This window comes from Haemorhous mexicanus, chromosome 7, assembly GCF_027477595.1.
Source record: "Haemorhous mexicanus isolate bHaeMex1 chromosome 7, bHaeMex1.pri, whole genome shotgun sequence".
NCBI classification, from domain to species: domain Eukaryota; kingdom Metazoa; phylum Chordata; class Aves; order Passeriformes; family Fringillidae; genus Haemorhous; species Haemorhous mexicanus.
In genome coordinates this window covers 34,384,668-34,408,388 of record NC_082347.1, presented here as the reverse complement: position 1 = coordinate 34,408,388, position 23,721 = coordinate 34,384,668, and the positions used below count along the sequence as shown (strand labels likewise).

Below are 23,721 nucleotides of genomic sequence, written 5' to 3'. Positions count from 1 at the left end.
GCCTTACAGTTAGGAACCATTCAGCTACAATAAAAGGGAAGCACTGCACTTCAAATGCTTTGATCATTTAATTGTTAACTTTGGTAAGAAGTCAAACAATAATCCAGACCAAGAGAAACAGTACATATCCATGATTTACATTCCCATCTGTAAAGTTACTCAGGAAATAAGTGAAAACTATGGTTGAGTAATGGAGGCAGTGGGAGCTACTGTTACTTATAGTAGTAGCAGTATCTTCATGAGTCAGAGGTATGATAATGACCTGATGGTCCCAGGGAAACCTACAGGTGTGCAATCCATGTGGAACTCAGGTGCTTGCTGGTTTGCTTCTTATTTCAAAATAGAAACTAGGACTTGAGCACATTTTGTCCTTTGGTATGTGAGGTATCTAACTTATATGAATAGGTCCATTTTTTGCACTTCTCCACAGCAGAAATTCGCTCTGTGCAGAACAGTGATTTAGATTTTCCTCTTTTTTTTTTGCCAGTTGTGTAATTTTGAATATGAAAAACTGTTAAAGAATAATGGTTAAAGCCCTCCTCTATCCACTGGCTGGTTTCACAATTTTTTGTGTTGTGATTTTTCAGGACCAGTTGGAGACAGAAGGATCTCAGCAAGTTGGAGTCAATCCTGATGCTTCAGAAATTCTGCAAGTCAAGAGAAGGCAAATGCAGCTTTATCAGAAGTAAAAAGAAACAAGACATAACATAAATAGATTTTCATCTTGTCCTGCAAATTCTGCAGCTTTTCCAGTTTTCTGGGAAACACAAAAGATGGCTTTTAAGAATTTTTGTTTTAAAAGGCAACCAGAATATTGCAATTTATAACTGATAATTTTATTTTTGTGTGGATACTTTATGAGTTATCACTGAATGTATCACAGATTCTGCTATTTATTTAAAGCTGTAAATGAAATTAGTACTAGATGACTGGCAGGCTCAGCTTTGTACCATGGAAGGTAGAATATGAAATAATTTATAATGAATAAATCAGGTGGCTCTTGTTCCATGTTTGTAATTTTTGGAGATTTTTATGTTCCTGGAATATTCCCACCATTGACCTAAGAGAGTACAAAAGCACAATTCAGGTGGTTTAAGAAATGAACGAGTCAAGAGCCAGTGGGAGAAAAGTTATCACTGACTTGCCAAAGGCAGGTCTTCTAGCAGGCATCAGGGAATCTGTTCTAGACTATCAGGATGTATTCAGGTCACAATCACTTCAGTTTTTTTCAAACCTTCCAAAGTAAAATATCAGAATTACTCTTTTCAGTAGGGGTAGCTATTGACAGATTAGGTAGCTGCTTAGAAAAGGTTGTAAACCCTGGAATTCAAGTGAGAGTGACATCACTATTTTAAGAAATTGACTCTTCACAAACAAGTCTATTCTTTATATCCTGATTTAATACCAATCCCTTGTTTTTCAAATTTTTGTGCAGAATCATTGGGCAAAGGTTACACAATTTGACACATCTTATGAGAACTCTCAAATTATCCAATGGCTTTAGACAGATTTTTTTTAATAGCATTTAGTACTACTAGGTCTCACTGGTTAAGTACATATAAACCATTGTAGATCTGAAGCATAACTTGTAATTATTCTCTAATCAGGAATAAAGTGGATAATTTAGTACTGAAATTTTGTTTGGTTTTTCAGTCTGAAATGCATCACTAATAAAATTTGTAGTTATTTACCCACAAAAGTGCTTTTAAAAATAATTGTCCTGCTTGATCCTCTCTCCTCAGGAAATTCCAATGGCTGCAATCTTGCAAACTCAGTCACATGGTGATTCTTATGTGTGTGAAAAATGGTACTGGCTTTAAGAGCACACACCAATAGCTTTGAGGTGTCAGGGTTCAATGAGTGCAGAAAAAACACACCTTGGCAGCATGAGGGGAAGAGGAAATGTCTGGCAGCAGCTGAGCTGGGAGAATTTTCATGGCTTGAAAAGCAGATCTAGAAACATGATATCAGGGCCTTTAATTGTTTGGGGATTAAATGGAGTAGCTTTACTTTCTGATCTGTTCAGATAAAAAATGTGGGCTTATTTCAAAGCCCTCAACAGAAAAACTGCCACTGACATTCTAGCTAACATTCTTAAGGCTATTTTCAAGATGGCCATGAAGGATGCCCCATGTAGGCCATGAGAAAATATCAGCAATATTTTTGTCAAAGATGAGGCATTTAAGGAATGAATAAAACCAGTAAAACTCTCAATCTTACCATTTGTCATTCCAAAGCTCTCTCCTACTGACGTGACCTTGATGAATACTGAATTACAGCGTTAATCCAATCGGCGAAATTTGTCACCTGGGTGTAAACTCCTGGCTTGTTTTTTAACCCACATCCCTCACCCCAGCTCACAAGGCCATATACATAGTAGGAGCCATTTGCTACACAAGTCAGTGGGCCTCCAGAGTCTCCCTGAGGAAGGAAAGCACACATATTCAAAGCATGAAGCAAAATAGTATCCAAAATCAGAATGCTTCTGTCTCATCACAAGACTTTGAAGCTGTAATGATGTTTTTTTCCTGACAGATATACCACCAGATGCTGATTAGCCCCTAAGTGGACTTGCAGTTCTGTGACCAGGTCAAATGATACCAGACTTTTTGGCTGTAAGTTTTAATTTTTTTCCAGTCTGTGACATAAATCTGACAAGGTCACATGAAATTTCCCAGGCATGAAAGTACCAGGAATTCAGAGCCTGAACTCAGAAAGATAAAGATGGGATCCCTGGCATTAATGAAAACTTAAGCTGTCTCACACTCCTCAAAATAGCCTTATTCTGAGTTGCTTACTTGCATGTTTTTTTTTTTATTTCTGATTTCTATTGCAAAATATGCTTTACAGTGGTAATTTGCACCTTAGGAAGTGTTGTTCAAACTGTTTCCTACCTTTCAATGGTATAAGTATGAACTTGTTTCACATTTGTTTTAGCTGTAATGAAAAGAAACATCAATACTGACTCCCTGCAAGTCTCAGCTCTGATAGTGAAAATCAGATTAGAACTGGCAGTCAAGGTAGAGGCCATAACAAAATTGAGGGGAAAAAAAAGAGCAAGTTTTCAGGTTATTATGACAAACTGCCTCAGAAGTCTCTTGATTCCACAGATCTGCCTGTAGGTGACAGTGGCAATATTAGCTCTTAGGATGTACAGCTCAAAGTGTACAGCAGATAGGCTGTTGAAATACACAGATGTGAGAACAGATACATATGCTGCACATTGCCAAAGTTCTGCACAGCCTGACTCTTAACATAAAAAAATTAGTGTTCAAATACAGAAAAAGCAACAGACCTGACAAGAATCGACTCCGGGTTTCCGAAGATTTCCTGCACAGAACATGCTATCATCCAGTTTGTCATTATGTAGTTTGGGTTCATTGCATTTCCTCTGTGAAATCAGCCTGACATTGGCATCTAACAGCTGATGGGATGGGTCACCTATGGGATGTGCACCAAAAAAATGGAGTCACTTTCTTCCCATTCCTGTCATAATTTGTCTTTCATTCAAAATACAAGGTTGCTTGACAAACAAATTGGATGGGGAAGAGAAGGGGGGATGATGCATGTCCTAGCCTGGGAAGGAAAGAACTATCTGGCCAAAATGATAAGTTTCCAATGAGCTGGAGCCTGAAGTTTCCCTCAGGACAGAGTTGTTGTCTAAATGAAAGTTAAATCAGGTATTCAGAATTTGGTTCCAATCAGCTCTTTCTGTGTAATCCTGCTTTTCCAAGGTGCTGGTTGTCTGCAGCTCCCTGAGGTCCCCATGGGACTTTGAGCTGCTCAGCACTTCTCAGACTTATTCTATTAGATGCTTTAACATGCAAGCTAATGAAACAGATGAAAACTGAAAATCATACAATATTTAAGGGCAATGATTAATTACAGTGAATCTAAAGACATAACTTGACATCTAAAGGCAATAGCCTTAGTTTCAAAGTACTACATCTGTAGATAATTAAAGGTGGTTTATAAGTTTGGTTCTGCTTGAGTTTCAGGAAATATTCCATTTCTGCAGTGATTTCCTGAAATGCTAATAATAGCTCTGCTCAAAGAAGGAGCCATTTAGTTTGAACATGTACAGGGTATTTGATATTCTTTGTTGGGGGGAAAAAACCCATAAAATCCCCTTTACTCTTTTTAAGAGAGATTTTATTTGAAACTTTTAAAAAAATGTCCAATAAATTCTGTTGGTGCATTCTGATCAAATGAACACGCTTGTCTCTTGTGGACTTCAATGGGAGTTATGTGAAGGGAGAATTCGGTCCCATGGATCGTATCAGGCTGTATCAGTCACTAAGCACTAGGACACCCACTGCAGCCTCAGTGACAGGTTTTCCTTCTGCTGCTTCACAGCAACACATCAATCAGAACAGGAGAAAATGCATTTTTCAGAAAATTGCCATTATCTTTTTTGGGGCATAATAATGTCTCCTCTTAGGATTTACCATGGGCAAGAAAGGATAGAGCTGGTTGAACTTGAAAAGCTTGGGTATTTTTTTATTTTTCAGTACATCTGAAGGTCCAGATGCTGTTTCCAAAAAGCTAAAGCTTTATCTGACCCAATGGGCTGGAAAACCATGTGAAAATTCCTATCTTTCTTGCTGCTGTCTTGAAACACACAAGCTATGTGATAGCCTCTCTTGATACTTCCTCGCTTCAGCTGGCTTCAGATGAAACCGTGACATGGAGAGTTGGATGGCAGGCTAAAAAATGATCAGGCATCTTATCAAAACTCTAACAGGTTTGGTTGATTTAGCAGTTAGAGATTTCTGCTAATGAGAAATTTGCATTTCATGTTTTAGCTGAATTTATTTTTTAATTCCATGTCTTGGTTTCACCAGTGCCTAGGTCCTCATTTGAGTCTGGCAATTACTACTGAAAGTAGCAGCCCACCTTGCCACTGGAGTACCCCCCAAAATCCAGTTAGCCCACAAGTACCTGTCTCTGTGTCACCCCATCCAGAAATGAAGCAGGAAGTCCCAGCCGGAAGGAAGAAATCTGGGACACATGCTGTTTTCACATACTTTGTTTCCACTGCACAGTAACCATCAACAGGCTGCAGTTTAAGTAGTGCTGGAGAGGAGATAATAACAAAAAGCATTTGGAGTTAATTTTGATCCCTAACTATTGTTAGCAGTTGTTACCATGCATAAACCAAATATTCCATTTGGCCCCCTATGCTGGACCTGTTCCCATTGTTTGGCTCGTCCTGAGCAGTGACTTCTGCCTGCCCATCACAAATTACATACCAAGATTCAAACCGGTCTAGGTCAAAATTTGGCCTGATTATTTCCAGAGCATAGTATCAATGAGAATTTTACATTCACTTTGGTGGAAGAGAGGTACTTCAAACAACAAAGGGTGGAGGTGAGCCATGTGAGTATCAAATAAAGGATTTACCAATATCATTGTATAGGGCATGACCCGTCTCCTCTCTGTATTTGCCATGTAAAATTACTTCCACTGCATCAAATATTTGCTCGTGATCCTCTTTCTTCTCAAGGTTTTGCTTGCCAAGGGCTACTTGGATCTTTGTTTTTAGGTTTCTGGGGAGAAAAAAAGTCATTTATATACAGATATTTTTTATCAGTGGTGATGCACTTTTAGTAACAGGAACTCAAGGTATTTCTTCGTGTTGTAAAGCTTGGCCAGAAGATTTCCTAAAATCATTATAGGAAGGCTTAGATAGGAAAGTAGTGGTGTTGGAAAATGCATGTTCTCTTAACTTGTTGCAATCATGAAATAAAGTGATTTAAAGCTGCATGTACATGAATTTCTTCGTGTTTTAAGGCAGAGTAGCAGTGTGCACACAGTCTATTACTGTGGCAGTGATGACAAGGGGCAGCTCATGTAGCCATGGCAGTAAAGCTGCTTGCCATTGTCAGAGCATATTAAAAATTATATGTTTGAAATTATTTCCAGTGTGTAATTCACCTGTTTCCTAGGGTGCTGGTTTCCAACTGATTCAATACAAATGCTGGAGGAAATGTAGTATTCTAAGCTAGCTGACGCAGGAAAGAATTAAAGCTAAGTGCATATTTTGACTGTTTTGAAGAGCTTAATTCTGATGTAATAGGTGATGTTGCTTATGGCATCCCATCTCCTAAGGTTTTGCAGGGAGGTCTTCTTTCACACATTGCAAAGTCTTCCTACTTTCCTCCATTTTTCCTCTTTTAGCTTATTTCCTTTTTTAGCTTATTTTATTTGAGTGGGGCCTAAGTTTGTAATTTCAGCAAGCACCATTTTCAAGTATATAAACATTTTTATGCATGTATTAATTTTTTTTCTGTCCACATATATGTTTTCCTTTCAATTTGACTCCCAGCAATCATTTTGCAAATAATATGGATACCAAGCTGCCTTTACTAGCCATCCTGTTTTTTATGCATCTGTCTACCCTAATGATAGGACATGCACTTACTCAAGGCAGTGTGCAGCAGTAAGAACCCAGCATGATTTAATTAGCACTCCACCACAGAAATGTTCATTCCCATCTGGAGTCTGTCTCTGCAGAGATGCCATCCAGGGATGTTTTCCAGGTGTAGCCTTGGATCCACCATAGATCTTCTTGAGTGTCCTACGAACTTCTGGTTGTCCACATGTTTGGAATATTTCAGTGGGGTCTGTAGGGGGTTCTGTCGGAGTCTCTTCAGCTGCATTGGAAGAGACAGCAGATGTAAAATGCAGAGTTGATATCAGACTGGAAGTGTTAAGCAGCAGGGAGTCACCTGCTGCTCTAGACCATCTATGTGCTGCCAAATCACTTGCTTCTCATTCTTTACCTGAGCAGAGTGAAACATCACAGTATTCCCAATCCACTTCATTATTTTTCCTGATGTAGCACCAGGGTTTTTCATCCTCATCAGGATTCCTGAAGGGAACAATTGAGAGAATCAGCCAGCAGGAATGGGGAAATCTCCATGAAACTATTGAAGAAGCTGAGGATTCTTAGGGACAAGCTTCATGTTCCCATATGGGAGATGAACAAAGAAAATATTTCATGAGACTGACAAAGAAGAGGCCTGAGTGAGGCACGCAGCACTGCCATATTACTATTCCCTATCTTAGCCATAAGAAAAATGTGTGACCGGCTCAAAACAAAGAGGGCAGCTTCTGAAAGCCTCATATCAGCATGGTTAGAGAAGGTATCTCTAACATTCTGGTGTTTTATGGGCAGGCAGTATCTAAAAAGATGTGGGATCTTAACACCATTAGTTTCTCAAATTCATGAGCAGTTTGTCCTCAAGGATCTCTTTGATACAGACCTCTACAGCTGCTTCTTCAAAATATTACCTGCAGAAGTTGTGTTCACCAATGCCATGTGAGTCAGCATCCTCCATAAAGGTATTAAAAGGATGATCCAAGAGATGGTGGGAATTCCAGTGCAGACAGGTCCTGCCATTTTCTGCTTGGTTCACTCTACCTCTATAAGTAGAGGAGTCCTCTTCATAACAATCATTTGGTCCTGTAGAAAGACAATGCACTTATGAAAATGACTTTTGTGTTGTTCCTTGCTCAAAGTGGTTCCTCTTTCTTCCTTTCCTTGTCCTACATTCATTTTATGGAGGATCAGAAGTACCTACCGGGCCAAGTAATTACGTTCCTTATTGTACACAGGCCAGAAATTAGAATAATTTCCCAACATCTGTCCATCTTCTACCTTGATTGACTTCAAATGTCACCCATCAGAAGCAGTCCCCTCAGCCTGGGGAGTCACAGGCAACTGGGCAGGCATCTTCACTACATCAGATTTTGGATTTTGTATTAAGGAAGTCACGACATTTCTTCCCTTTGTAATGTGTAACATCTGAGGACCTCTGGGCCTCACTAACCATGTACCAGTGGGACCTTGCCAAAGCACACTGAGAAAACACCAAGATAGGAACTCTTTCAAGCCCCTTTGCCAGCAGTAGCTGCAGAAGTCAGCCTCTTCCTGTGACCCTCTCTCCAAGGTCCCCGGTGCCCTGGTGTAGTCAGGCTCTTGGAGCAGTGACAGGAAGTCATCACAGGATGCTACAGGAATAGCATCAGATCGTCTGGCTGCAGGGGAAAGCCAGTCCCTGGCTCCCTGGAGGTTCACCCCTCCCCCTGAGGTGCTGTGACATACCGATCTCGCAGAATCTCCCTCTGAAAGGTTCAGGGCACTTGCAGGTGAATTTTGATCTGTATCTGTTCCTTATGCAGGTGCCTCCATTTTTGCAAGGGTTTGGGCTGCATTGTTTGGATGCTGTCAATGTGGAAAGCACAGAACAGCCTTGTCAATGTGCTGAACACTGCACAGACACATGCCCAGTGGAAACTGGGGAGAGCTCCCACTCATCCTGTTGGCTTTGCGTTCTCATGAAATCTTGTAAAACACTTATCTCTGGGGGTTTTACCAGTGACTGAACCACCACCCTGCAAATCATGCATAACTCATCACTGGCCAGTGATGGATGGGAGCTGCAGCATTACCAGGGCAAGATCACCCTCTGCAGTGGGTGATTTCCCACAGCAGACTGGCCATGGTGCTGTCCCCACCACAATTTGTGCCCAGCTGAGTGCTCACCGCGCTGGCAGGAGGGTCTCTTGTAGGGAGGCTTGCAGCTGCACTTAAAATAGGGTGGGGTTAATATAATCAGGCAGTCACCAAAGTGGCAGTTCTTCTCCAGACACATGTCCTCCACTGTGGAAAACACACATAAGGTACATCATCAGCATTTGTGTGTGGACAGGATCCCTTGCAGGGATCATGGGAAGATGCCTTCCCTTGATGCTTTAAGGAAGCTTTCATTTGGCAGATGCCGACTTGGGGTCTCACTTCTTGTTCACAGCATCTATGGCAAAAAATCTGTGGTACCATTAAGCAGCTCTCCACTGCCCACCTTGCAGGGCATAGAGGAGCTCTCTCTGCACTCCTGACGTTTATTTCACTGAATGGTCTTTAGACAGACTTTGGCCTGGATGAGGTCCTAAGAACTATGGACATGATTGCTCTGGGCTGTCAGAACACTCAGCTCAGCAAACAGCAGGTTTATAAAGTTGCAACAGTGGCATTACCTGACAAAATGAGGAGTGTAAGTTAGCATAAGAGCCATTACCTTTTTCACATGTAGTCCCACCGTATGGCTTGGGGCACTGACAGCTGAAGTCACTTCCCTTGGCTTCACAGGTACCACCATTCTTGCAGGGATTGGAGTAGCATGAGTCTGCAGGGGTAAGGATAGAGATCTTTCATAATCTCAACCTTTATCACCTGTTTTGTCTTCTTGCATTTTGTGGTTGCCAGAGTCTGTCTTCCTGGGCACAGCATCCTGTGTAACATGCTGTGCTTGTGCATCAACTCAGCACCCACAGGAGTTGTATGAGTTGCTGCAGAGTTTATTCCAAGCTGCAGTGGCTCATAGCTTTGGCTCTGGAGATCCTCTACTCCCCTTGCCCTGTTACAGAGTTGTGATGGGGCAAGTCCCTTCCTTTGATCAGAGATAGATTTGTCTCTGTGGCATTGCCTCTGGCTGTCTCCCTTCATGCACTGAGTCTGGAGTGATGTGGATTTGGCAATGTCCTGTTTGGAACATAGCACTAAATCTCCCCTGGAAAAGCCATCCACTACCATTAGACTCTACCATACCTCTGGGTGGCTCTTGCCTCAAGGGAGCTGGCACCTGCTGAAAGTCACTTGTGTGCTGCTCCTTACACTGTGCTCAACATCTCCACTGCAGTCCAGGCTGCCAGGAGCAATTGGTACTGGAAACAGCCCAAAGTCAGCTCTGCTGCTTTGTAGCAGGGGATAACTTGGAGAGTGTTACAGGCAACTTCCCTGCCTCTCCTTTTGAGTCCCCTGAGCAATCTCTAGGATCCTTTCCTGTTCTCCTGAAGTTTGGCAAAACAAAAAGTGAAAAGGAAATAAAACCTCTGCAACTGATAAAAGAAGAAAAAAAAAAAAAAAGAAAAAACCTGCTCTACATTTGGTTCCTAGCATAAATACAGAACATATATCCCATGAAAACAGCAATTACATCTTACAGTGTCTATAGACAAATAAGCCTGTGCTTTTTTGTAGTAGCAATCAGAAATGTTCTGCATGATCAGAATCCATCCTGTGAAACCTGGAGATAAAACACAGGATCCTTACAAGAGAAATACAAAGAAGAACACTGCAAACAATTCTCCTAACTCATCCCTTTGATGCAGGCATTTCGAGAGCAGGCTGGCAGCCAGGCCTGCCACACTCATGCTTCAAGCTTAGGGTTGGGATTTTACTCCTTCCTTGCCTTCCTGCTCACCCCTGACACGTACCTTCCATGTAATCGAAGTCACCTAAAGATGTCATCATCCAGCTAAATTGCTCCGGGAGCTCCTGCTGGAGGTTGGTGTCCTGCTTTGCTTCTGTATAGTAGTAGTTCTCATAGTCATCCGTCTCATCTTCAGGGAGGGGCGAGAAGAGAGTGAAAGAACAGAGGATTAAAACTGGAAGAGGAATTAAAACTGGAAGGAGTCAAGTTGTGAAAGAAGTTATTCCTGAGATGGACAGTACTTTTCCCTTTCAGCTGATTCGGGATGTCAGTGGGTTTAGTGACCATCTCGAGGACCAAAGATGATGCTCAGCTCTTTCTTGGCATAGGCAGAGCTCACCTAGTGCTCAGCATGGCCACCCTGAGCACAGCTGGCCCAGTGCTGCCCTCGAGGATGCTCCTGAGGGGCACAGGGGCTCTGGCTGCCCAGCTGGCTCCTGTGGTGACAGCCAGCATGCCCCAGAGGGAATGCAGGCCAAGGCTCTAAGGCAAAGGCATAAGGAGTGCGGCACCACAGCCAGGGTAACAGCACAAAAAGAGATTAACATTCCTATAAGAAGAAGGGATTTTCTTTGTCCAACTGCTTTGCTGACCATCACCACAGCTGCAGAGAATGAGGCAGGGCCCTCCCCAGCACAGGGGCTCTGCTGTGTGCGGGGACACAGAGTCCCATCCTGAGAGCAACTGGGGGAACAGAGTCATCCATCTGCACGACTTTGTGACTTCTCACACACAAAGCACCCTTGGAGCAGCGAGGGCCTGGCCCTGCAGCCATGTGCTGCCTGAGGAGCCCATCCCTGCTGTGCCAGCCCGTGGCCTACAGGGGCCAGAGCCCTCACGGGGCCCGCGGGGAGCGCGGCCCTGCCGGCCACACGGGCGGTGTTGGATTAAAGTGCACTGGTGGCTCCTGCCACAGGTACAGCTCTTGCCCGTGGAAGCCACTCCAGTGTTTCAAAGAGAAGCTATGCTAATGAGCAAAGCTAAGCTACGTAGAGACATTTTAAAAAGCTCTCCCCTAGGGCCGGACCGATGGCCCCATGGATAATGCTCTGCCTTGAACTGATTATCGACTGCATTATCTTAGTTTTCTCTCCTCATTCATTCACTTGCAGCCTTTATCTTTATTCTTTCTTTGCTTCTGAAAAAAAGAAAGAAATTCCACGTTTGTACAATGGGTGTTTTATATTTCATATTAAAATAGAACTGTCTTTTTTTCTTCTCTTTTTTTTTCTTTTTTTTTTTTTCCTACATGCCAACTCTCATTTCTCACAAAAAAAATATAGAGGAAAGTTTCACCTCATTTATTGCTATGTCAAGTCAAGACTCCTTTTCCTCAGCTCATTATTTCCACAGGAGCCGAGTCTCGACTATGTGCAAGTGTTGCAGAAGTGTACTCCTTGCTGAGGAACAGAAGGATCTTGCTGAAAGATAAGGACATTGTCTACACTGAAAAAAATTAAAATTAATGTGATGTAGTTAAGGAAGAAAAACAAAAAGGAAGTTTTGCCTGAAATGCAGCCTCCAAGTTCACTTTGTTGGAGAGGAGATTTTGCAAATGACTTGAGGTTGAGGGAACTGTCTGAAGTAGTCTGATTTTGTATCCCCTGTTTATTTTCAGAATCTTAGAGGGGCATGCTGGCTTTTATTCCACAGATGCTGTCTGAAGGATGGGGTATCCTTTTTTATGGAAAAATATACCTGCCTAAAGTTATGAAGGATGAACAGGGGAGCGATGACTGCGAAAAGCAGACTGTAAACATGCCAGCATGCCTTATAGAGGACTCTCCTGAGTCAACAGAGGAAAAATTAGTGTCCTGAATGAGCACAAATAGCTAAGCCATTGTAGAATCATCTACCCTGGTTTTTAAGCCAACTGCTCTGTGTGTGTTGTTAAGAAATGACACTACCATCACTTGATTTTTGTTTGGCATGATTTCTCAGCAACAGGTTAATCATTTATTAAGAACACTTATGTAATTACTTGACAGGTTATGAATGACTTTTTAAGTTCAGCTCTTCTGTAAACATGGGGCACAATCCCCCATGTGCACTGATGGGGCAGTTTTGGGAGAGGATATAGCACATCTGCTGAATTTGTCACCCAGCCTTGAAGAGAGCAGCTTCAGGTAGAGAGGGCTGAGGTAAAGGAGGCAACCCTGAGCAATGCCCTTAAGGGCTGGCAATTATCATTTCAAGGCATTTAATGGCCAAGGCATGGAGTTCAGGATGCATGTGGAAAGGGCTCAGAAGACATCAGCAGAGCCTTTTGGGTACCTGTCCCCCATGTGAATATGGGAGTCAGGAAGCTGAGGTTGCTGGCTGGGAGATTAGCCAAGGTGATGTAAGAGTGCAACAGATCTGAGAAACGACCAGTGTCCATGCTTTCCCCATTGTTATCCCTCTTCATGAAACTGAGAAACAGACATAGCTCCTACAGGTCACATGAGTGATATTTCCCATCTCCCAGCTGCTCCATGTCATCTCCAGCTGCATGAAGCAGTGAAAAACAAAGACCAGAAAACCCTCACTGGGGCATATGATATCAAACTAAGAGATGTCTTCTTATTTATCACTGTTTTGACACTAAGTAACTATTTGGCTTCCACATCTCTTATTTAAGAAGTGCTCCCATTCCAAATTTTTAAATTATTCATAACAAGCCATAGGTTTAGTAAAGCAAAAACAACACTTTTTTTATCTGAGCACATAATTAAAGCACAAAGTCTGATACACTGGTTGATTTAAACATATTACTAAATCAGAGTGTTCGTTCTTTGTAAGTGCTGGAAAACCTTAACATGCTTAAAAAAGCAGTGATCTGACATTTGTCACTGAAATGTGACTATTACATGAAATTAAATTAGACATCCTGCATGCAAATTTTCAAAGAATAACTTTCCTCTGTGTAGTACAAAAAATCCCCCCATAATTGATAGACAGAGATTGACTTTTAAAGCTTCAAATCAGCTTTGAGGTCTGGGTGATCTTTTAAACTGTGCAAGCTTTCATCTGCAGTTTTTCACATTGCCAAGAGCTGTCAATCAAGCAATGGATTTCTGATCAATATCGTCTTGTTCATTAGCTGACATGGGCTCTCTGTTACAGAGAGAACAGATACCCCGATGCTGACAGTCACACTGGTTTCAAAACCTTCCCTGGATCAAGTGATGACTAATGTTCCAAGTGGGAAAGTGATGCATTAGGATGCCATCGGGTGACCTGAATTGCAAGGTAACTTTGTTGGACTGCAGTTGTCAAGATGAGTGATGTGCAGAGTTAAAGCCTATTGCCAACACACATCAAGAGTGCCAGAAAGTACCCAGCATTTATTCAAGCTCTCTGAACCTCTGGAGACTGACTGAAATCTGGCCTAATTTAAGCAGGATGAATTTTCCTACCACCCTCCTAAACACTTTTTGTCCCCAGCTCTGAGAGTATTGCAGTGTTATTTTTATGAGGCTGAAATCCTGACTGTATTTTAAATAATGAGATATTCCCCATTTACTTCTGCAGAGATGGGACCTCACACTATTTTCTCCCTTCTAAGCAGGCTGTGGCTGGGAGTAGCTGCAGCTTCAGAAAGAACCAGCTAACAACAAAGCTAGAAAGCCTTTCAAATAGTTTTGTGGCTGTTACTTAAAAGCAGTTTTGCAGCACTTTTTTTCCTCAGAGGGATGGATGCAGGGTGAAGGGGAATCGTGATGGCTGAAGGAGAGGAAACTTTAAGGGGGATGGGGAGTAGAAGATTGTAGGAACAGTGTGGGGGGACAGATGTAAGGACCATACACTGTAAGGCTGGGAATGAGTTAAAAAATTGTTAAAGGGATAAGCCACCATCAAAAGGCAGATCAACCAGTTTGCACAAGGCTGTGTAAACCCTGAATCAAGTGCATGACTCTGGCCAAATATTTGCAGAACCCAAATACTGAGCTCAGACATAAAAATGATTTGGAAATTTGTTTTCTACACACATGTTATTAGAACAGCAACATTGATTTGGGCACTGCTGTATGAGCGATAAGATTTCTGGTTTGACCTGAAAGCCCAAATACCACTGGAATAAACAAGAATGCAGATGAATAATGAGTGCATATTAAAATCCACCATATTTTTTTTGCAGGAAAATCAGAAAAATTATTGTAATATTTAATTATAAACTCAGGTCTATAATGCATTATAAACTCAGGTCTAACAGCTACTGAAATCAAGAGAAGAAAGAACAGGGCTTACCTGCAAAAATACCAAACTTATCAATAAAACCATAATCTTCTACATGGACCATGCAGGCTGTGAAAGGATATACAAATCCTCACACATCCTACACATCCTCACACAATATTCATCACAGCTTTTCCCTTATCAACATCTTAATGCAACACAGCCTTTAATGATTTTTACTTGCATGGGCTTGTTTCTGAATCTTCTAGCACTTGGACAAAGACTTGCAGAGATAAATTCCACAGTTAGTTGCATGCTGCAAGGGAAAGTCAGCCTTCATTTATTTAACCTCCAGTTTTGATCCCCACTTATGCTCTTTGCTCATCCTTCTGTGAGGTTTTCAGCCCAGCACCATTACTTCCCCTCCAGACCATGGGCCACTGTGTCACTCACGGGTTCCCAAAGCATATGAAGGCTGAGAGTGGCAGAAAAGTCATGGTTTGGGACAGGACCGAGAGTTGCAGGTGTGGTCCAGGAGAGCCCTGTGGTCAGCTGCATGTTGGTACTGCTGCTGTACCTCTGTTTTTGTTTCCAGTGTGTCAGACACACTCCTGGCTGGGACGTGATGCAGCATTGTCTCCACACAGCATATGCGGAGGCCTGAAAGCACTCACCATATTCTTGTCCAAAGTCAAACAAATTTTCTGCTTGATCACAGACCATATTTTAAGCACAGCAAGGTGCTCCATGAGGTTCAAATAATTCAGCACTGGGCACTAGTGAGGGGTCTTGATGAACCAGCAAGCCTCTCAGTTTTTTGGCAGGCAGAAGTTTAAATGAAGAAACTGAAACCACTTACCTTCCATTGTGTTGGCCCAGAAGGAAGACTGGGAAGCCTGCATGAGATGAAAAAGGTCAGAGAGTCATTTTCTGGATAAAACAGAAGCCAGCACAGAGTTTTGCTTACAGTGCAAAGTTCTGTTTGCCCCTAGTGCTGGACACGCAGATAAGGCTGTCATTGTCCCCTGTCCAACCTCGCTCTGGAGCTAACTGACCTAGATTTTTAGAGCTCTTTGAAAAGGGTAACAAAATGTCAATAACCCATGGGAGAGGTCTATTTTTTCCAAGACTACTGCCTAAGCTGCTGGGCTGATCGGTTTTGGGACAAACATGACCTGAATGAGTTAAGTTTTCTCTTTGCTTATGAGGTGGTGGCACACTGGCTATTTGTCCAACTTGTCTGAGACGCTGACTGAGGCCACGCTCCAGCTGGCTGCCAAAGCTGGAGGCTGGGAGGTGCCTGGGCATAGCAAAGTGGATGTTGGGCAGTGCAGCATGGCCCAGGACCTTACCCCTGGCGCACCCACTGAGACCTGGACCCCTGAGCTGGAAGGCTATCAACAATCTTTGGATGTAGGAGAATATTTCTGGCACTCTCCAGGAGGAAATGCCATGTGTCCCACCTCCAACGTGGGGTTCCAGCCTTTCCTGTTTGGCTCATGATCAAGGGCAAGCAACAAAAAGGAACAAAAGAAGAAGGAAAACAGCACTTAGCCTTTGAAGAGTGTGAGTGAGGTTTGTCTGAAAGGAAAGGCACTGACTCTACACCAGGACACATCCCCAGCGTGACAATTTCCGTTTGCTTTCCCTCTTGCTCTAAATCCCGGCTGAGGACAGGATTACCTGCCTGCAGTGAGGATACACATGCTAACAGTGGGTGTGAAGGAGATTTGAAGCTGCTATTCTTCATCCCTCACATAATTTCAGGGAGTAAAATGTATTTTCAAACAATTTAACACACATAGTAAAGACAGCATACATACAAATGCAATTATTATGTGCACCTATGCATTGCTACAGGTACAATTAACTGTAAATATATGCCCTGTTTAGTCACACATTATATATAGAAGAAAGACATTCTCAGATAATGCTGGTTGAGACTAAGAACAAATGAATCAGAAGCAATGAATAAGAAACAGGACAAAATAAAAAGCTCAGAATTCACATTTGTGAATATTTTCTGGACTATATAAATGAGCTTTTGCTTCAGGCACCTTTGCATCCCTCTTGTGTTTAAGCCAGGGAGACTCCAGTTCTCCCCTTCCCCACTGACTTAAATGAGAGCAGTGCCCCCTGAACCACTCAGCAGAGCCCCTTCCCAGGTGCATTTGAGTGAGCCACACACATACAGAACTAAATCCTTTGCAGCTGGAAAGGCACACATCCTCACACAATTGCCCCTCCTGAATGAGTGTGGAGATGATGGTAAATGAGAAGGCTGTAAAAGCTCTGTCCTTGGTGTATATGTTTCTTGAGTGCAGGTACAGCATTCGTCAGATCCTTTGCCAGACCCCAATGGAGGCCACATAAAGCAAAGGTCTAATTGCTCCATTTACAATTAGTGGTAGTGTTCATCCAAAAACACAGACCAAAACAAACCCTGCCAGTGTACTCCTCTCTTTTGGAGGAAGAGATGAAACAAAGAACAAGGAAGCAGCACTGGGAGCTGGATGATGCAAGAAACACTTCATCTCACTCTCTAGCTGGCTCTAAAAGGTTTGACTGAGTGAGTTTGACCCTGCACTGGGGGCAGCCCTTGGCACTCCAGGGAATGCTGGAGGGTTTCAGCCCAGGCTGAGTGAAGTGCACGAAGCTGTCCTGTGCCTCAGTTTCCCCAGCTGTAGGGTGGAGATGACAGTCTCACAATGCTCTTACTCCAAGGAAATAGGAAAGATGAGAGATGCAGCATTGTGCATCACGTTCTTTCCCAGGCTATTCACCTGCTGCTCTGTCCAAACATGGGTAGAGCTGACCACAGGAAGGCAGCTACCCTAAACTCCCTCTTGCAATAAAGTGGTGCTCTCAACAATGTGCAGGTTTACAGTATCACCCTTCAGACCAGGCAATGGCTTGGTGGCTGGTGACTGTCTCAGATTTTGATTCCTGCTTTTGGATGAAAGCATCTGAAAGCACAATATAAATATTACTGGGAACAAAGGCTTCTGGAGCACTCAGCACAGAGTCCAGGAGTTGAACACAATCTTTACTGAAAGGCTCCTGCATCTCCTTTTGTGCTGCAGCTCTCCCTCCTCGTGTGTCTGTCACAAGCTGCAGCAGCAGAGCAACAGGGGACAAAACCTCTGGCAGAGCTGACTTCTCAGCATGGAGAGTTTTCTCCTCTGTCCTGGGGTCCCCTGGACCACTCACCAGCCCACATTGGTTTGGAAGCAATTTCACCCCTGCTAGCCAGGAGAGGGCCAAGTTTTAGCTTTTTGACTCATGGCTTGAAGCTTGCCATGGTGATGTGCAACAGAGGAGGAGGAAGAGCTCACTCCTTCCCTCCTGTGTGCCGGAGCTCTCCCCTTCATCCCCTCCAGGAGAGGATGTGGGATGCAGGATCTTAGAGATGGATACAGAAGAAGGCTGTCAGGAGGGGTGCACAGGGTGGGGGTCCAGGAGGGGGCTGCAGGAGGAAGGCAGGCAGGGGCAGAGAAGGCAGGGCCTCCTGCTTACAATGCCGTATTGCTCGTGGCCAGCAGAGGAGGATCTTGTCCTTCCGACGAGGTGCAACACTGAGCCCAAGGAGGAGCAGGATTTGAACAAAAGGAAGGGGGGCAGGGGGAGAAGAATTAGACCGTGGGCTGGTTTCACCAAACGGTCTCCTTGCTGCAGCTCGACACCTATACTTTGTGTGCTCTCTCAAGAGGGAATAAAATCACTGGATTCTGTTCATAGCAGTTCTGCAGTGATGAGGGACAGAGCTGGAAGAATTTGCAGAGAGCAATTTAAAATTTTACAACCTCAGACTCATAAAAAAGAAACCCTACCAAAAAAAAAAAAAAAAAACCCCACACCGAAAAAAAAACCCACCCCAAAAAAACCTAAAAAACCACCACCAAACAAAAAATACCCTTAACAGTAAAAAGAAAAAAAAGCCAGGAGGGACATTTTACATGGGTACAGTGCACTGCTTACTACGGAATCAACCACATTTATAGGTCTCCTAGAAAAAAATAGTGAAATTCAAAATATCCTAATTTCACCTGACCTTTCTTGTATTTTGTCGCTGTAATGATTAGCACTTCACTAAAAGTTCATTCCTTCAAAGAACCTTCAAAATTATGCTAAATATATTTTGTACTAATTACATTGCACATACATGATACATGCAATTTTCCCATTTCAACTCCTTAAGATAGAGAGACTAATGAAATGTAATAGATTGAAACAGGAATGACAGAACCATGTGCTTTCTTTATCTCAGGATGGAATCCTATGGCTCTTTCTCAGACAAAAATGCCCAGTTAATCTCAAGCAATTCTTTCTGAATAAACCCAAGCAGATTTGGTCCCAAATTCAAGGGAAATTATTTATGGCTGCCAAGACCATTCTGCAATTGAACTATTTATTGTGTCTTGGGTACATTGCTACCTCTTATTACAATAAAAATGAATCACTAAAACACAAAAGCAGCTGGAGAAGAAGAGCAAAAATGTGACAACCTAGGATTATGCTGTGAATTTACATGTGTGCAAAACACACTTCCAGAGAAAACAATGTAATCACTCAAGCTTGCATGACAGAATAGCAAGAGAGAAAAAAATTATCTCTATACACACAGAGACACTGCAACAAAGCACTACAGGAATTTCAGTATTAAACTGCATTGGTAGGAATTGGCTTATTCACTCAATTGCATTAAGTCCTGCAAATTTTCCTGCAACTTGTCATGAAGTGGCTTCTGTGGCAGAAAAACAAAGATTATGCTTTTGTTTGTTCATCTGTGCAGTCACAACTTTGTAGCCAAGAAGGAGGTGGGATGGGGTTGAACTGGAGAATGAAGATGGATATTTGATCAGCTTCCATCCACAAGTGACACAAGCCATGAAGGAGCCACGAGGGCAGACACAGCTACTGCCTTCTCGTAGTGAACCCCTTGATCCTGCTGACAGCTCTCAGTAGGAACCTTTGTCTGGGCTGCTTGCCAGAGGAGGAGGGAATCGACAGTTCTGATGCTCTTACAATCGGCCAGATTTTTGCCTGCAACCATCTTGGGTAGTGACAGTCTTTGAACTTCAAGGGAAAGTGGCTTTTCCAGCAATGACATTGTTTTTCTCAGCCAAGGCCATGGTTGCAGGATAATGAAAGCAGGGCACATTATCATCTGGAGCACACATGCAACACATGTTGTGTTTTTAGCCTGGGAAACCATTCTCTGAAAGGATTCCACCAAAACCTCTGAGTGCTTTACTTCTAACAAGACATCTCCTGCCTCCACACTGAACTGCAATTTGTGCACCAGAGTAAATGGTGTGTTCCTTATCAACCAGTCCCAGAGTACCCAGAGAAGTTCACACTTAAAATCTTTATTTTTCTGATTATTTAGTGGTGAACCTTTCCCATGGTAGCTCCTGATACAAAACCCACAGGGATCAATAAAAAAGCAAGACCCTTCAGAGGCACCGCTGAAACCAGCTTGGTCCTCTGCTCAGGAGTTACCTGCTCCTGCTTTCCAAGAGATCAAAGTTTCCAAATTAATCTTTGCTCTGTAAGTGGTGGCCTGGTAGCAGCTGGATGTTTTCAAAGCTGACTGGTGATTGAAGTGCACTCACGCTCCCAGGTGAAAAATGGGGTCAGCCTTGGATGCCACAGCACAGGGAAGCTACAAAATGTGTTTCAGGGGGCTGCAGGAGCCAGCTAGTCACACTAACAGAGTGCCTGTGCTATCAAACACTCCTGCAGCCAGTCCTGGGAATGCAGATTATACTGCTAGACTTAAAGCTTATGCAAAGTCATTAAGTCCCTTTAGTTACACGGGATATCAACCTGCACGCTGCAGGGCATAAGCTGATTGCCTTGGGGGGTCAGCGAGGAACGCTTCCCTCTCTGAGAGCACGGTGCAAAATTAGCTGGGGGCGCTCCCAGGGCTTTGTTGCTTTCCTGCTACATCAGGCAAATTTAGGAGAGCACTGCAGAAGGGCATTACACCTGATGGGCCACAAATCCAGGAGGGCTTGGCAGCATTATCTTCTCTTCACAGTGATCAGCACAGCGGAGCGTGAATACCTGTGTGCATGGTGCAGTCCTGTAGTGAGGGTGAGGGAAGCAGCAGTGGGAGTTTACAACAGGAATGGATCCCTTGGGGGTGACAAAAAGATGTCGGACAGAGTTGAGTTTGGAACACCCTAAAATGTTGGTCTCCAAGAGCCTGAGGCAAGGAAAGACCTTCACTGCTGGCAACAGCATCCTGCTTTCTGTGGGCCAAGAGCTCTCCATAGGCCCTCATGATAAGGGTTTCTTTTTTTACAATTGTTTGATCTTAATGTGATACTTTTATCCTTCCCTTTCCACTACTAAGTGCACTTGGTTATTGGATTGGGCAAGGCTTGTGATTTAAAAACACTTTCCATCACAACTAAGTGGATATCAATTTTTTGAAGTCCCAAAATATTCAGTGAAGAGCCACCTCTGCTACTCTGACTCTTGCAAGTCTTCCTCCCCACTGCCAGGGATGGTGACTTTGCAAGGATATCTGATACAAGGAAAAGGCCTGATCTGAACACCTGTAGATTTAAAAATAACTTTTTTTTCCTGCAAACATGTGCTGAATCACTTTAGAGCACTATTAAGTGGGAGCTGCAGCCTGGTGTATGGAAAGAGCTGTCACTGGACTGTTGTGGGATCCAACTTCCTGTTGTCCTGTTCCAGATTTCTCTAGCCCAACTCAGCACAACATTTAAACATGTCATTTAAATCTGAGTGCATTCCAGAAAAGTTGCTTCAATACAAGTCTGGATAACTGAGGATAGACTCAGTTGCAGAAGAGTTATTTGGCTTTCTCTTTGAATTAATAAATTAATTAAGGAATATTTAACAATGCAGTACCTTGATGGCAGGCACATTTCTACTACAGTATCTTGCTGAGCAAAAGTGAAATGAAAAGCAGGGGTAAAAAACCCCAACCCCAGAAGACCTGCCATGTCTGTAGACAATCTTTGGTGCAGTTGCATCACATGTGCTAAACTAAAGGACCAAATTCAGTGCTCACCATGCAGCTTTATGCTTTTTATGGAAATAGTATGCATTCATGCAGATGGGTTCCATTTCTTTTCAGGTAGTATGAAAGAACTAAATGAAAATTTTTGTCCTAGGATTCTGCTCCAAACCTGTCAGATCCATGAATGTCCAAGTATTTTCTTGTTACATTGTAACTGACTCAGCATGAACTACTGCTTAAACCCATGTTTGATTTCTGCTATATTTCACCAATAATATTTGTTTATCATATTATTACTTCTAAACCAGATTCAAATAAAAATGATAGTTCTAGAGAAGGATGAAAATATGAATTTAAGGGTGGTTTCAGCAAAGTGCATCTATTATCTTTTCATTCAAGCTATTTCAGTGCAACTTTTTCTTCAGGATAAATCATTAAGACAAATATATCCTCTCATAACTTGTTTGTTATGCAATGGTCACATCATGGCAACTCATTCCCTCTTTTTTTTTATCTGGGATCCATGCCAAGTGCTAAGCCAGAAAACCTTGTTATATTAATTATGAAGAAAAAGCATGTTTTATTAAAAACTAGCCTGCTGAATATTCTGTCGTGCTGCTTTTCAGTGACAGCAGAATTGCTTTTGCATTTTAGCAATGTTAATGAATTTTCAGGGGCAGGGGAAGATATGCTCTACATTTTCCATAGCAATTTTGAAAACAAAGTCAGATTAGGACTGTCAAAGCATTGAATCAATCTAACACTTACGACTCATTAGAAAAAATTTGGGCAAAACTTCATGTTGTCTAAGACTGGCCCCATATCTTCCTAACTGAGCATGAATTAACACTGCCCAATTCATGATAAGCCTATTTATATTAGATGGGGTTCTCACAAAGTGTGTAAAACTGGCATTTAAGTACCCTAGAGCTGATCCCCTCAGTAAGATGCTACATGCATACTGGACCAAGTGTGGCGTGGGTTCCGGTTTATTAATTAGTCCACTGAGTTGTGAAAATCACTGATCTCAAATCCCAGACTTCATAAAAAAATCTATGCCCCTTTAAACACCCTCACTATATATTTTTTCCAAAGAATTCCATTTAAACATGTCAACATCTGAATTTTTGCAATGTATTTCAGTAAATATGAACCTGTATACATAGGAAAATTCACTAAGAAAGCAGATGTTTTAAAGAACCTCAGATTCCTTCATGAGAAAATCTACTTGATTGCTTGGAAGAACAAAAGAAATTTTTTTAACACTGACTTTTAACTTTTCTTTGATTACAAGTCATTCTTCCAGTCTTCTTTAAAAAGGAGATGAATAGATGTAGGAAAGTGTATCAAGCTCTGCCAGAGCAGAGCTCTGGTCACCCCTAGCTGTGTTACATACTTTGCCATTAACCTTCCTCCCATGTTAGCAACAACGATAATTCAGTCATTCAAAACATGTGGCTGGGGGAATTTCTACCTTTTACAGAAGAGTTTGCAAAGCTGTAGAGGCAGGACCTACCTGACCTGCTTAATCAGACATTTTGTCCCTTCAGAACGAAGACTGGAAATAAGGAAGAAAGTTTTTATGGTGAGGGAGGTGAGTCAGTGTCACAGGTTGCCCAGGGAGATGGTGGATGCCCCATCCATAGAAATACCCAAGGCCAGGCTGGATGGAGCTCTGAGCAACCTGCTCTAGTGGAAGATGTCCCTGTCCATGGCAAGGGGGTTGGAACAACATAGTTATGGTGCCTTCTAACCCAAAACATTCTATGATTTTAAGATGAGTTGCCCATGCTGCAGACCAGGGTTTTGGAGCATTTCTTAGTGCCCAGGACCAGGAGAGGGACCATGCTCCCCACCACAGACCACCAGGAGCAGTGTGGCCACTCACTGTACCCAGGAGAGCCATTCCTTGACACTGTAGATGTCTGCTTCAAAAAAACCCATGGGGCTTCCCTCTTATGTTGCATTACCTTGGTCACCTCAGTGGCCTGAAATTAAGATATAGCTGGGACACAGAAAGAAAAGGAGAATAAAAAACATACTCACGCCCAGACATGTGGTCCCTAGGAGAATAACCACTGGAAGAACCTGAAGCGTCAAAGCACTGTTAACCATCCTTGGTTCTTTTCTTGAAATTAGCTTTTTCTTCTTGCCTATGGTTTTTCAGATGAGTCACAGTCTTTTGAGGTCAAGATAATTCAGTGCAAATAATTAACCGTGCTTCAAATATTGTTTAATGTTCAACAGATTGCCCTGATCAAATAAATGCATCCTGTCCAGATAATC

General features: G+C 42.6%; 2 protein-coding genes across 2 annotated transcripts in view; one reads left to right on the top strand and one right to left on the bottom strand.

The window, feature by feature from the left end:
- Positions 1–1,699, top strand: part of NRAP (nebulin related anchoring protein) — a 47,990-nt gene extending 46,291 nt beyond the window's left edge. Inside the window, exon 42 of the mRNA XM_059851985.1 lies at positions 588–1,699. Coding sequence (XP_059707968.1) covers positions 588–689 — 102 coding nt within the window. The 3' untranslated portion in view covers positions 690–1,699. The remainder of the gene's footprint in view (positions 1–587) is intronic.
- Positions 45–23,606, bottom strand: HABP2 (hyaluronan binding protein 2). The gene is made up of 14 exons (XM_059851986.1): positions 23,482–23,606; positions 15,295–15,331; positions 10,282–10,407; positions 9,084–9,191; positions 8,552–8,668; positions 8,111–8,230; positions 7,297–7,468; positions 6,786–6,874; positions 6,425–6,656; positions 5,404–5,549; positions 4,942–5,076; positions 3,296–3,441; positions 2,221–2,421; positions 45–647 (listed from the first exon to the last, which is right to left on the bottom strand). Exons 1-13 carry the CDS (start codon positions 23,548–23,550, stop codon positions 2,245–2,247), a joined length of 1,674 nt encoding a protein of 557 aa, XP_059707969.1. The 5' UTR covers positions 23,551–23,606; the 3' UTR covers positions 45–647; positions 2,221–2,244.
- Between the last annotated feature and the right edge of the window lie 115 nt (positions 23,607–23,721).